Source organism: Cantharellus anzutake (assembly GCF_015039405.1).
Source record: "Cantharellus anzutake strain C23 chromosome Unknown EI90scaffold_75, whole genome shotgun sequence".
Taxonomy (NCBI): domain Eukaryota; kingdom Fungi; phylum Basidiomycota; class Agaricomycetes; order Cantharellales; family Hydnaceae; genus Cantharellus; species Cantharellus anzutake.
The window spans coordinates 239,676-253,063 of NW_024067025.1; the positions used below are offsets into that span (position 1 = coordinate 239,676).

General features: G+C 47.7%; 2 protein-coding genes and 2 non-coding genes across 4 annotated transcripts; 2 read left to right on the top strand and 2 right to left on the bottom strand.

The window, feature by feature from the left end:
* EI90DRAFT_3131353 (polygalacturonase) lies at positions 1-2,005 on the bottom strand (the record flags this gene model as incomplete). The annotated part of the gene is made up of 16 exons (XM_039064383.1): positions 1-24; positions 82-238; positions 293-326; positions 402-460; positions 523-638; positions 712-790; positions 856-878; positions 936-978; positions 1,043-1,094; positions 1,151-1,263; positions 1,316-1,352; positions 1,403-1,433; positions 1,490-1,557; positions 1,611-1,668; positions 1,732-1,748; positions 1,798-2,005. The coding sequence occupies 16 exons, from the start codon at positions 2,003-2,005 to the stop codon at positions 1-3; spliced, it is 1,119 nt and encodes a 372-aa protein (XP_038910742.1).
* Positions 2,006-4,175: 2,170 nt separating this feature from the next.
* Positions 4,176-4,485, bottom strand: EI90DRAFT_2937926 (Intradiol ring-cleavage dioxygenase; the record flags this gene model as incomplete). The annotated part of the gene is made up of 2 exons (XM_039055192.1): positions 4,176-4,376; positions 4,435-4,485. Coding segments are annotated over 2 exons (252 nt in total), but the record flags the coding sequence as incomplete, so codon positions are not given.
* A 1,653-nt stretch (positions 4,486-6,138) lies between these two features.
* EI90DRAFT_t227 lies at positions 6,139-6,211 on the top strand. Its single transcript has one exon. It is a non-coding gene; the product is annotated as a tRNA-OTHER (tRNA).
* A 157-nt stretch (positions 6,212-6,368) lies between these two features.
* EI90DRAFT_t228 lies at positions 6,369-6,441 on the top strand. The gene has a single exon. It is a non-coding gene; the product is annotated as a tRNA-OTHER (tRNA).
* Positions 6,442-13,388: the final 6,947 nt, after the last annotated feature.

A 13,388-nucleotide genomic window follows, 5' to 3' on the forward strand; every position in this document is an offset into this window, starting at 1 on the left:
TCAGTTTGGGCCAAGACCTTGGATCTGCGATCATCAAATCATACATTAGCCTCTCTGATTCATCATAATGTATACACGCACCTGGACACCCTGTGCCACGAGCTTCCTGCCTCGGCCTCCTGTGGCCTGCAACCCGGTGAAGTCCAGTACACCTTGACAATTGCCACAGTTTACTCCAACACTGTAGGCTTTTGAGGCGACGGATACGGAATTTGTCGATCCCGTAAAGGAAATTCCTCTGCAGGAAGCATGATTTCAACATATACTTGACTAGGAAATAAAGACCACACACGTAATGGGGGCTTTTGTGCCTGCCTTACCGAAAACTATTCACTTAACAGGAAGCACACCTTACAATCAGGAATAATGGTCGACCGTTCACTGTTGCATCGGAAACGCACCTTCTGGATAACTCTGGGTGAGGATGAAGCCGTATTTGGAAATATTCGAAGCGATATTGCTTGAAACCCAGGCAGATCAGTTGCAGCGAGGCGAGGGGATGGAAGGCACCTATTTGCTCACCCATCATACACCACATTCGAAACGAAACTATTCTCAGCGTCGGCTTTGACCTTGATCCGGAGTCCATTCGCGCTGTTCATGACCGTATTTTGGCGGAATATGACGTTTGAGACGGACTACGGTATGAGGGGAAGGAACAACAAAATAGATTATTCGTGCCTGATTCCGTGCATAAAAAACCACCCCTACATCACCGGAACTAACTGAGCCAATCGACAAGCCGTGGCCGTCGACGCAGGTCATGTATTGTACGAGAATATTACTGCCGCTATGAGACGGGAGAAAACCCAGTATTTATTGAATGGAAACTGCTTGAGAAGGGGAGAAACTGACTTATTGATGGCAACACAATCATCCTGTGAGAGGTGAGTAAGCGATGGATTAAATCAAATGCGTCGTAAGCGAATACACACTTGGTTGATGACGGTATTGTTACAGAGGGTAACATCACTTGCACTGAGGGAAGCAGAGGCCTCATTCATCAGACTTCCGCCGGGAGGATCCCCAAGCAGTCACTGACCTAATGTCAAAACCATCCGTGTTAACACCCAATTTATTCTTGTTACCCGCAGCTACACACGGAAATTAGGGATTCCTCCGATGCTCCTCTAACTGTATGGTGGCTCACAGTTATCCACGGTAACGTGTTGAATTGTGCTGGGACCTGTCGTGCCAACAGAGATAGCATGCGCAGGCGAATCGAGGACAGTGAACGATTGAAAGGTTCCATATTCCTGTAGCCTAAATCCCACAAACCATTAACGAACCTATAACGGCAGCGAAGTTGGCTCACTTGACAAGAGGGTGCGGCTTCCCCTCACCAATTGCTCCTGAACATAAAATTAGAGGTGGGAATACGGAAGGATAAAGACTTGATCACCTTTGCCATCCCAATATAGCCAGCCATTTCCCTGCACCGAGGCGGAACATTGGCTAGTAGTTTCATGCTACGAATGATACCACTCACATTGATGTTGTGTCCATTGCCATCATAAGTGACGTTTGTGGTGGCGATAGTCAAGAGAGGTCCCGATGCTAATGGATGTAAGCCGTCTAAGGTAATTCGGATTGTAAATACCGCGACTAACCTGTCGTCTTAGCGAATGTGATAGCACCGGTCTGTGAGACGACTGCGCCCGGCGCTGCCTAGGCAGCGAAAGCTGATTCAGCACCGAGTGAGGATAGACCAGGAAGGTTGAGAGTGTCTACCCTAATAGTTATAGTTTCTTGCGGGGACCATCAGATTATATCCATAGGCTACGTGAGTCCACTTACTCCCAGATGGTACAGTGAAAGCTTCAATCACGACGGAGGTGCAGTCGGACAAGTCAGAGGCGCTAGATACACTGTTGACAGTGCATGCAGGCTGCCTAGCCGAGTGAGTCCCTGAAGCCCTCCTAAAGATGGCGTTATGTCCCGTAGGGCCAGCTACGGCGAGAGAAACGAGCGAAGGAAGTGCAAGTGCCTTTGTAGAGAAAAACATTACTATTTAATAGAGCGGGGAAGAGTGAGGCTCCCTCAGAAGCAGTTTCTCGCACTTTATTTTCCCCTCATGCCTGCCGTATTGACGTGCAAGAGGCCTTGCCAGTATCTCACATCATGACTCAATTGCTCGGATAATTGACTCGAATATTGGTCGTCGTCAAGCATCGTGGATGTGAGATAGATGCGACCCGCGGCCGCGCAGCCGATAGGTTAGCGATGAGAGGCCAACAGAAAGAAAACAGCTTGAGTTAGATCATAACATTGCTCCCCGGTTTGGGAAAGTGTTGGGGAAGTCCTAGGGCTAAACAAGACCCTGCTTGGGGGGTACCGAAACCACTTAGTGTGATGTCAATTGGCACAACTCCCTCATTGTTTCCCCAGTTTCGATGTTCCTGTATCCAGAATACAAGTCCAATCTAATGTCGTGGACCTCAAATTGCAGCAACAGTCGTCTGTGAAATCAAGCAACACGACAACCAATCTTTGATATGAGAGCGTGTTGGAAGAACGACCTCGAAGTACATATGTCTTTACCATTATTTATACCAACTCTTTTATCAAGAGTCCGGAGGTCACCTGCCGGCGAAAGTGGAGGCAATCAACCTTGGGGGGGGGTTGTCAGGACGTCGTCCCAAGGTATGTAGTACATGCATGACTGAACGGATGATCAATGGTTAGCTGTAGCTTGTCAGACGGCTGGGAAGTCTATGCCCACACCGGATCAATGATGCAATGCTCAAAAGTTGCCATGCCACTGAGAAAATGTTAAGGTCCGTAGCTCAGTCTCAAGCTTAACAGCGTTAGAGAACTGAAGATTACCTAAGGTCCGTAGCTGTAGATACACATGAAAGTTATCAGAGAAAATAATAATAAAATCCGAAATGATAGAAACAGGAAACATACCCCTAAATACAGTGATGTACCGCGAAGCTACAGGGGTTCCACCAAAAAAAAAAAGAAAGAAAGAAAAGAAACAGGAAACATGTGACCGTGAGGACCGGCCAGGTGATCGGTCACACGCTTGTGCTTCAACAGCAGGTTCCTCCAACAGCCACCGCATATGTAATTGTTGTGAAGCACTGCCGCATCCCCGCATTGTTCAATAGGATATGAGCGAACAGAACACCGGAATAACATTGGCAGGATCTTCTAAATACTGTAAATCTGCGCCTACGGTCTGAGCAGCGCGATACCTATATCAGTAGTACCGTGTATCGGCTGCCTGGGTGAGTCCTGTCCTTATGCACATGACGACGTGGTATACGCCACTGAGATGAAACTTTGAAGAGGGCCAAAGCGTAAAGGGTTAGCGCCCCAAATCCCAATAACGTTTGTACCGTGGCGTTGGGCTGCTATCTCTAACAAATACATCCGCATCGCGCTGCGCATGCAGTCGCAACGGATTATGATTAAGATGTTATCAGGGCGACCAAAACAAATGGCCCAACTAGCTATCTATAGACCCGGCTGCTTCAACACAGGATTTATATATTGAAGCCAACGAAATGAAACTCGCGTATGTAAATCGAGGCTACTAGCAGAGGTCCATGATGAGTCAATTATGTATGACCTTTCTATAACATCGCTACCTACCCTCAGGGCATCCAGTGGTTAGCGGTGGAGAAAGAGTATCTTGCGAACGTATTGTATCCGCCCGTGTTCTCCTCTGCAAGGATAGAGTCGTCCGCGTTATAGGCGGTGTGAGACTGAGTGGTATTACATAGGGAATAGGGGCAAGGACTTTGTCGTTGAGGGATTCATCGAAGAAGACCTGGCCGATGTGAAGGTTTCCTTCCGTTGACTCGATCGTTCTAAAATTTAGGGATCAAGACAGGTCCCCGGCACGATTGTGGGAAACATACTCGTTTGCCGCCTTGGTCCAATTTGTCTGGACTGCAGTCTGGAATGCAAAATGTCAGCAGTGAATTCAGAATCCGGTGTATCACCCAGTGCCACTTACGTGAATATGGATAGTTCAACCCGTGTAGAAGCCAGGATATACGGTATACATCTCATGCCATTCTTGTTAGCAGGCCAGCCGCCCTTACGAAGCTAAGCTCATCGCTCATGGCTGTACTAGCAGAGTTTCCGCCACCAGAACCAGTACTGTGCTATTGCTTGGAGGCGTCCCAGTATTTCCGCTGCCACCCGTTGACTCCGCAGTAAAGCTAGAATAGAAGCCTGGTCACAAGGGTCAGTAGGTGGGGAGGACGGATGAAAAGCAATTTTGGCGCACCTGTAGCATTGGCATGCCAGATCTCTACAAAAGCATTAGGTAGTGGCTTGCAGGAAGTGATGTCTATCACTCCAATGTCGAGCGGAAGGGGAACGCCCCGCTGATTCTCGCGTACGTTTTGACGAACAAGTTCCTACCGATCCGTGGATTGCTTTAGCCTGGAAACCGGCAGGTAGAGAACAAACACAGACATTCATCACAAAGTAGGGGCCTTCTGTTACTTCAGGAGTCATAACACAGGTTTTCTATAAATTTTGTCAGTGCATTATACCAACGTGCGCTGGACAAGGTCTATATTCTTGATCTTCTTTTCCCGTTGAGCACCAAAATTTCCTCCACGGAGGTCCAAAGATAAATGCTTCAGGTCACGGCGAATGTGGCGGCGCTGATTCTCAAATGCGCGCACGGCAGGGGCGCATTTCCTGGCTGCGACATTGCGTGCTTCCACTTCAAGCTGCGAACACCATTAGGGAATGGAGAAGAAATCCTCATATTTAACACACCTTTCGACGTTTCAATTGCTCAGCGGACAATACTCTAGTGTCGTGAGCAAATGCAGAGGTGATTGTAAGGGCAAAGATGGTGAGGAGCTTCATGTTGAACGATCAACAGTCCGATTTGTGTCTGCTGTGCTGGAATTCTGGCTCAAGGAACACGCACTTACATCTGAGGCCGGGTCAACCATTCTGCACCAGCTGAGGCGTCAGCTGAGCGTAATGCCGTCCGTAGCAAGGCCCATTGGGATGCCAGCTATCTAGTGGACTGGATGCAGGGTACGCCGAAAACCCTCCGAATAATTAGCCATGCATGGAGAACGGAAATCAAAGGTGTGCCTGGAGTCCGTAGTGATTTCGTTAGGGTTAGCGAAGGGGGCACAGTGTACGGAACAGGTGACTGCCAAGAGAAGAACCCGTCCCGAATTGGGCTCTCCCCCTCAAGGTTTTGTGGAACTCCGTCTGCTAATGAAATCAGCCCCTCGGGCTGCGGCGAACCTAGTCTTAAACGCCGAAGTTCATGGCCTGGCCTGCAGCGAGTGTTCAACGGGCGCCAAAATTGAGACTCTTGGCCATCTCTAATTAACGTTATGCAGTTGTTCGTAATGGAAGCTTCTGCATTGGACACTATTGTTTTCTACCTGACATGACCTGCTGCGTCGTTCGGATAAAATGGTCACAGTCTCATAATGTGACTGTTTTCCCGAGGTGGCTGAGAAGCATTGCAACGCGGAGCTTACTAACCGGTGCGGATGCAGTTGCAGGGAATCGTGTGGCGAGCATGGAGTTTGCTGCGCCTTGATCGTAGTCACACAGCAACAACCGAAACAATGGTTGTTGACCAGCCACAAGAACTGTCGCCCCACCGAAGTAAATTTGAAGTTCGGCCGAGACAGGGTGAAGAATAGCCGGGCATTGATAGTAGTCCACATGTATAGGGAAGAGCGGTGAGTAGACAGCCTTTTTGGGTAGAATGTGGGGGTCGGCAAACCGGTTCCCCTAGCAGGTTTACGCGCCCACCACTCCCTCCTACATCCCCCTACTCCAACCGAGAGCGGGCACCGCCCCACCGCGGGGGTCCTTACACCCGACGCGGTGTGCACGGACGCAACAAATACCGTAACGTTGGAACGAGGCCCATTGAACGACGCACCGACAATGAGGGACCTAGCGGAGGAACCCCAACTCCTTACCCATTCGCGAACACAGATACCACTACGATCGACCCCAACAATCTCTTTGTGAACGCGGAATATGTGCCATCCGTTTCCCCTCCGAGCTTTGTGACACCGGCCTCCCCTTCACTCTCGAGCACGATCGGACACATGAATGACCTCTCAATGGCGGCCCTACATGTTGTGGTCAGACCATCTGCTCCTAGAGAACAGGCCTATGGCTACTGGCCATATGGTGTAGTGGTTAACACCTCCAAATATATGTTGGATGGTCCTAGGTTCGAATCCTGGTGTGGCCTCTTTTTCAGACTACAATAGGTTATGAGCCCAGGCACTCTGCCCCTCTCCTTACGTCTGTTAAAGGCCGAGTGCCTCACCTGGGACCTTGCCTGCCAATGTCGCATGGTCTAAGGGGGAGTGTTGTGGTCACTCCTAGAGAACAGGCCTATGGCTACCGGCCATATGGTGTAGTGGTTAACACCTCCAAATATATGTTGGATGGTCCTAGGTTCGAATCCTGGTGTGGCCTCTTTTTCAGACTACAATACTACAGACGGAACAATCAGATGGCACCGCTGGAGAAGCGGCCGAGGCGAGCTCTTCAGCCCAAAAGAACGACTAGACCTTGTCGTAAGTGCAGGTTTTAAGCCCAATTTTTATTCTCCCCTATCTTTTAGTATTTATATACGGGTTCTGACAACTAATCCCTAATCCGTAGATGCGAGTCGTCAACATCGCAGGAGCGACTGTAAGCGATAAGCGACCCCAGAACCGTATAAAAGCTGAGACCTTTGTAGATAGTAGGAGCAGAGATCTTTATATTTACACCCCTTTGTGTAATATCGAGTTTGATCCCTGGTTCAGTGACTTTCTGATTGCCTCAAGATTTTGGGAAATGCCGAACCGGAGGTTGCACCTTGGACAACCACTATGTGGGCCTTTATAGGGGGACCTCAGGACATTTGCATGGGGCCTAAAAGGCCTTTTTCACTATAAACATCCTAGGACATCCTGGCCATTCAGTTTCATTCATTGTTGCAAATATCCTCAGATGTCCTAATTCAGTTTGATTCAGTGGCTGCAAATTGTCCTGGAATGCCATACTTGTCCATCCCATGGTCTGTGCACATGCTGACCACTGTCTAGAGGGATGTCAAGACTGTTTTCCATGGTCTGAACACACTTTACATAGTTGAATTGACCAATAAATTATTGAGAAAAATGCAAAATACTTTTTGGATGTGAGTCTTTTGATGGTGGCTGTCCAACTTAATGTTTGTGCACAATGCTGGTCACTGTCTGAAGGGGTGTCAGCACCGTTTCCCACAGTCTCAATGCACTTTATGCAGATGGATAGCCCCTTTGAATAGCTTCCAGAATATATATTTTGAGACTGAATTGACCAATAAACCTTCAAGAAAAATGCAAAATACTTTCTTGGACACAAGTCTTTGGGTTAGTGTGGCTGTCCACCTCATGTCTGTGCACAGTGCTGGCCACTGTCAACACACTTTGTGTAGTTGGATAGCCCCTTCCAGAATATATAATTTGAGACTAAATTGACAAGCAAGTTATTGAGAAAAATGCAAAATACTTTTTTGGATGTGAGTCTTTGGGATATCAGTGACCCAGGAATTTCGATGACTGTCACTGAAATTTAGTGGCCCAGCACTATCCCAAAGACTTGCATCCAAAACAGTATTTTGCATTTTTCTCAATAACTTGCTTGTCAATTTAGTCTCAAATTATATATTCTGGAAGCTATTTGAAGGGGCTATCCAACTATGCAAAGTGTGTTGACACTGTGGGAAACAGTCTGGACACCCCTCCAGACAGTGGCCAGCTGAAGGGTTGCTTACTTATTTGGGGACAGTAATGTTCCATTCCCCTGTTCACCTCAGGCCTCAGTTAGTCCATCTAAATATAAGCTTAAATGTGCTGTATATTCAATGGGGTAGAGGTAAAAAGCTACTGGGCCTTTACAACTACTCTGAGGTATATATATGTAATTTACATATCTCAGCACAAATAAATAAAGGAATAATAGCATCACTATAATCGGAATTATAGTGAAGTAAGGTTAATCCCTTACACCAGCTGTCATATCTGTTGTCAGGGATCAGTGTCAGAACTGTGTGAAGCTTTGCTGATGATAGCTGTCAGTGACTGAACATTGGCTGCTAACAATACAGGCATCCTACTCATGACTGAGCTTTAGCAAGGATCAACCTCATCGATCTTGAGGCCGAAGCTACTTAGGTGAGCGGGCCAGGATTTTGGCTTCAACGACTCAGAGAGGAGCGTTGCGCCTCATTCTTGATGTGGTCCCAATACTTCAGAAGGCAGAGGTCAGAGGTAAGCTTAGGGGGAGGATTCTAGTTGATTTCGAACTACTGTACAAGCAATAGTTACAGGCTGTATATAAGTGCTAGGGAACTGAATAGAAAGTAAGTCGCCAGATCTTGCGGAGATTGCAGGCAGAAGAAAGAAGAAGGAAAACAAACAAAGAGGCATATGGTTAAGACAGCGAAGGTCAATGTGACCTTCACCATGAGATAACCAGGTGCAGCGAAACGTGGAACAAGAGGTCATGGCACTCTGTGCTGCTGAGTCGTTCAATGACAATTAGGGGAGGAGACGTTGAGATGTGGTGGGGAGTGGTTAGATGGCGATGGGTGGTGAGCGGAGTGTGTGGGGAGTGTTTGGGCATGGGAAAAGGTTGGGGAGGAGGTCGTCTGACTCTGGGGAACGCCAGGTCATGACAGTATCCCCCTCTTAGGACTGAACCCTTGAAGTCCCAAGGAACTGGTGTGGGAATCGGTTCAGCTGAGCCTGAAACTTTGGTTCCACCGGCACAGTGATCGAACTTACCACCACAACATTCTGATCTCCCATCCTCATGGCTCCCAAGAAAAACCCAGCAGATATAAGGATGTGGAGCAAGGAGGACGTCGTTGATCAGTCCGATGACGATGTGGAGCTAATGGAACAGAAGCATGTGGAGAGGTTGCAGTGTCACAGAGCTGAGATTGCGTGTTGTGAGGCCCAACAACAAGAGGAGGTGGCCAGGGCTTGAGCTGAGGCTGCACGCCTCACCGCTGAGGAGGAGAGGCGATTGAGGGCATCAGATGTGGTCGCAGGCAAGGTGAGTACCCCAATTAGTGTGATCTTTTCCAGGAACCTTTACTGATCATCCTGATCAAAGCGTCCTGCTGCTACATCAGTGGTGGGAGAAGGACTACCACCCTGCAAACATTGTGTGAAGAGAGGTGTGGAGTGCGTTAAAGGCAACAGTGATCATGGCGTCTGCACTGCATGTCAGAAGTCCAGGCAGAAGTGCGTTGAAGGAGTGGAGCTGGATCACCTTATGTAACCAGTTTCCTATGTCCAATAATGATATTAGAGTTTGTGCTGATTTGCGTACTGACTGTGTTTTGGTTGCCAAATATATAATTGTTCACTGTCTAAACAACAATAAACACCCCCCAACGATCTCACCTGATGTATAGATCGTCTATGGATAAAATTCTATATTGACTTTACTATGATTTCTAGTCAATATTACACCTAGATTTACCACTTTTCAGTAGGACATGATTTTCCTGATAATTTACTGAAGGAAAACTACTAATAAAATAATTCCGCAATAAATGTTACTCAATACAGGAGTGACCAAACTGCTCTTTCTATCGCTTAGAGTGCGTGCTAGTTATCTAGCAGGTTCAGGATCGCTCACTTTTCTCCTGTGGTGTGATAACCAAGTATTGCTGAGAGATTATTCAATTAAGAAGTCCCTCCACCAAATTCTCACTAATTCTCACTATGACACTTTTGTTCAGCTGTGTCTAACTGACCCTAACTCACGCTTAGAGTGACGTGTTAGTTTTATATTAGCTAACAACTAATATTTGCTTTTATCTTTTGGAGCAAACGAACCAACCACTGGTGAGGAGAATTAAACTTTTATTTCTACCTGAGGTTTGAGAGGGGGCAGAAGCGGCGGCCTTTTATGCTTTTCAGAGGCCTCTCTACTCCCACGCCTCGCACTAGTTACATGTGCTACATTTGTATTATAGATAGTTCTAGAATGATATAGGGGCTTGGGCTGTGTAAGCTTAATAATGGACTTAGGACATGACTCAGCAATAAGTAATTCAGTTCTTTGTCTTTTGGGCCGATCTTAGCGGGATCTTGTAGCGCTAAAGCTATGCTCTACACCGCCTTAATTACGAACGGTTATCTTTAGAAATGACTCGGCTATAAAGGAACTTTCTAGACTGTTCTCTAATTCACCCCTTTTTGTGAAGCCACATCATTACTAATGTTCTAGAGCTTTCCCAATTAATTAACTGATCCGCGGACTTCTGAATCACTTTATGCTTATGATCCGAGATCCAGATCATCAATCATTCCGTTGTTCCGATTTATTTGAGCTTAAAATCAAAAAGTTTTGATGAATCATGGGAAAATATACAAGATCCGGTTTTTTAGCATTTTCTCCTCTTCGGATGCGATCAAAAACTGTCCGCCCGCGCCAGGGAATACTCTGTCATATGGTATTCGGTCCGCCAGACTTCCGGGCGCCAATATATTTCCCTTGAGTCACATTACTTTTTATAAGAATTAGCAAATAGATATATATGAATTATAAGGTGTTTCGTCGTTTGAGCGATATCTCCGTCAGTTCTGAAGCTTTTAGAATGAAACAAAACTGTGGATAAAGTTTAGAAACAGTCCTTTCAGATGGTAAAAAGATTACAGTCAAAAGTTTACTGGTTCCCGAGATATTCACATTTCTTTCCCAATGTTCCTTCTTATTCTGCCGTCTATGTGCTATTTTCTTGTTGTAGGGATATATTCTTTGAATATTACACCTATGCCAGGTTCTAGGCATGCTTGTAGTAGATTAAATCTCATGCTACATGGGTGTAGATAATTTATAATGATCCTCTAATGTCTGTCCAGTCTCATAAAGATCATGAGATCTGTTAAATGTCTGAACTTGTCACCTGTTTGTTGACTATTCTGATAGATCATTGTTTTATTCTTTGAATATTATTTCTCCTACAGCGTATGCGGGGCAGGGATGCCTCAGGCTATGAAGCGACCTCGTATCAAGGTGCTGAAAGGAGAGGGGTCAACAATGGATGTAGACAATGTGGAATCAGAGGAGGACAAGGTGGTCAATGACAAGGACAGGATTGTGCTTTGCAACATCCATCAAGCGATCTCTGGTCTAACCGCCATGGTGGGGTGTTTGTTGGAACACGTCTGTGACACTGAGGAGAGGCGACTGATGGAGGCGAGGGCTAGGCACAAGGTGAGGGAAGCAGGGGAGAGGGAGGCGAGCGTGGTGGTGTCAGGGCACACACCCTGACTAGCCCGGACCCGGACCCGCATCCGGACCCGCATCCACCCGCCGCGCTTCCTGCATGCTCTGCGCACCGCATGCTCCAGGCCCAGTTCCTACCCTTCATGTGACTTCCGGGTATCCCTGGAAGTTTTGCTGATATTGTGGCCACTGTGGGAAGATGAGAAGTTAGCTTCCTTCTCATCTCCTTACCCACAGTAGGCAAGTGTATTCTACATTGCCTTTATCTATACATCTCCTTACCCACAGTAGGATTGTGCCCTGGATAGGGCTGGCCAGACCAGAGACTGTGGACCATAGGGGAGGGTCATGGGGACCCGGGAGTCGTCCCCTGACAGGTGGGGTCTAGAGTTGATCGGCCCGTGATGTCCACTTCTGACTCCTACTCCACTTTGTTCTTACATGATCCTTAATGCAATCCATCCATTCCATTCCATGTCTTAGGCATGTGTTGGTCCTGGCTTATCCAGGTATTGTGAGTGAAAGTCTGCAATGAGGTCTGAAGCATGACCAAGTTCGGTTGCAGGGAGCCACTCAGTCTCTTCTGTTGTCCCTTTGTAACTGTCCCAACGTACGAGATACAACAGCTTGCAGCTTTGCCGACAATCGATTTTAGAGTCAAGGATCTTGGCGATCTCATACTTGAGTTTGCTATCGATTTTGATTGGCAGTGGTGGCGGCTGCGTGCAGTTCAGGATGGAGTTGGGGACAGCTGGCTCAAGTTGGGAGACATGAAAGACTGGGTGCACAGCCTTCATGGTGTTGGGGAGGCGGAGGGTATGAGAGTGAGAACCTGGTTGCGCAATGATCTTGAATGGCCCAAGGTTCTTATTGGTGAGCTTTGCTGAAGGCCTAGTGGTGTGGAAGTACTTGGCCTTCATGAATGCGGAACTGGCAATGTCGAACAGGGGAGCAGGTAGCTGTCAGGCATCTGCAGGGCCTTGATAGCGCTGCTGTGTGTGGTTCATTTCCTCCCATAGAAATTGGTGGAGAGAGTCAAGATCGACTGAGTATTCCTGGGCTCACGCCAAAGTCAGATCTCGCTCGGGGTGTATGGCAAGGTTCGGGTGGTAACCTTTGTTAGCGAAGAACGGTGAAACATCGGTTGTAGCATTCAGCGTGTTGTTGTAGGCGGGCTCCGCCAGAGGCAGGAGCTCAGACCAATTGTCCTGCTGGTAGTTACAATAGATGTGCAGGTACTGCTCCAGTGTTTGGTTCATTCATTCGGTCTGACCATTGCCTTTGGGATGGTAACCTGAGGTCAAGTGTAGGCGAATGTCCAAGGCCTTGCCAAGAGAGCAGAAGAAGTGGGAGACGAATTCTGAACCTCTATCAGAGGTTATGTGGGAAGGAATGCCGTGCTTGGAGAAGACATGGAGGAGGAACAACTTCGCCAACTCCGGGGCTGTTATGGTATCAGTCGTTGGCATGAAGATGCACTGCTTTAATAGCTGCCAAGATAGCCATGAAGCCAGAGGAGTCAGGAAGGTGCTCAATGAAGTCCATTGATATGGAGTGCCATGGGCGTTCAGGAATAGGGAGCTGTTTAAGCAAGCCATACAGCTTGTGTCGTGGGGCTTTGGTGTGGGCACATGCCATACAGGAGGACACATGGTCCTTGACGAATGTGTGTACACCTGGCCAGGTGTACTCTTGGTGGATCAGATCCACGGTTCGGTTCTGTCCAAAGTGTCCAGAGAGTGGGTGGTCATGCTTGTACCTCAGGATGCAAAGCCGGAGGTCGTTGGCATCGGGGACATAGATTCAGTTGTCTAGCCATAATAGGCCATCTATGTCTCGAGACCAACGAGAGTCCTCTGGGATCAGGCTGGCAAGGTAGTCGGCAATGGCGGGATCAGTGGGGAGGGCAGCTAGGATGTCTTTGTGGATGGCATCGACGTCGACGAGGGAACTTGCTCATAGTACAGGTTCAGTGAGGTATGTAGCTCTTAGGGAGGATGCGAGCTGCTCCTGTGTGAACACTGGTCAGAAATTCTGGGGGTTTACGTGAGCGTAGTCCCTATCCCCCTCTTTGGGGTAGATGTCCCAGTGTCTAGTCAATGCATCTGGTTTCGTGCCGAGTCTTCCTGGGCGGAAATGGACAA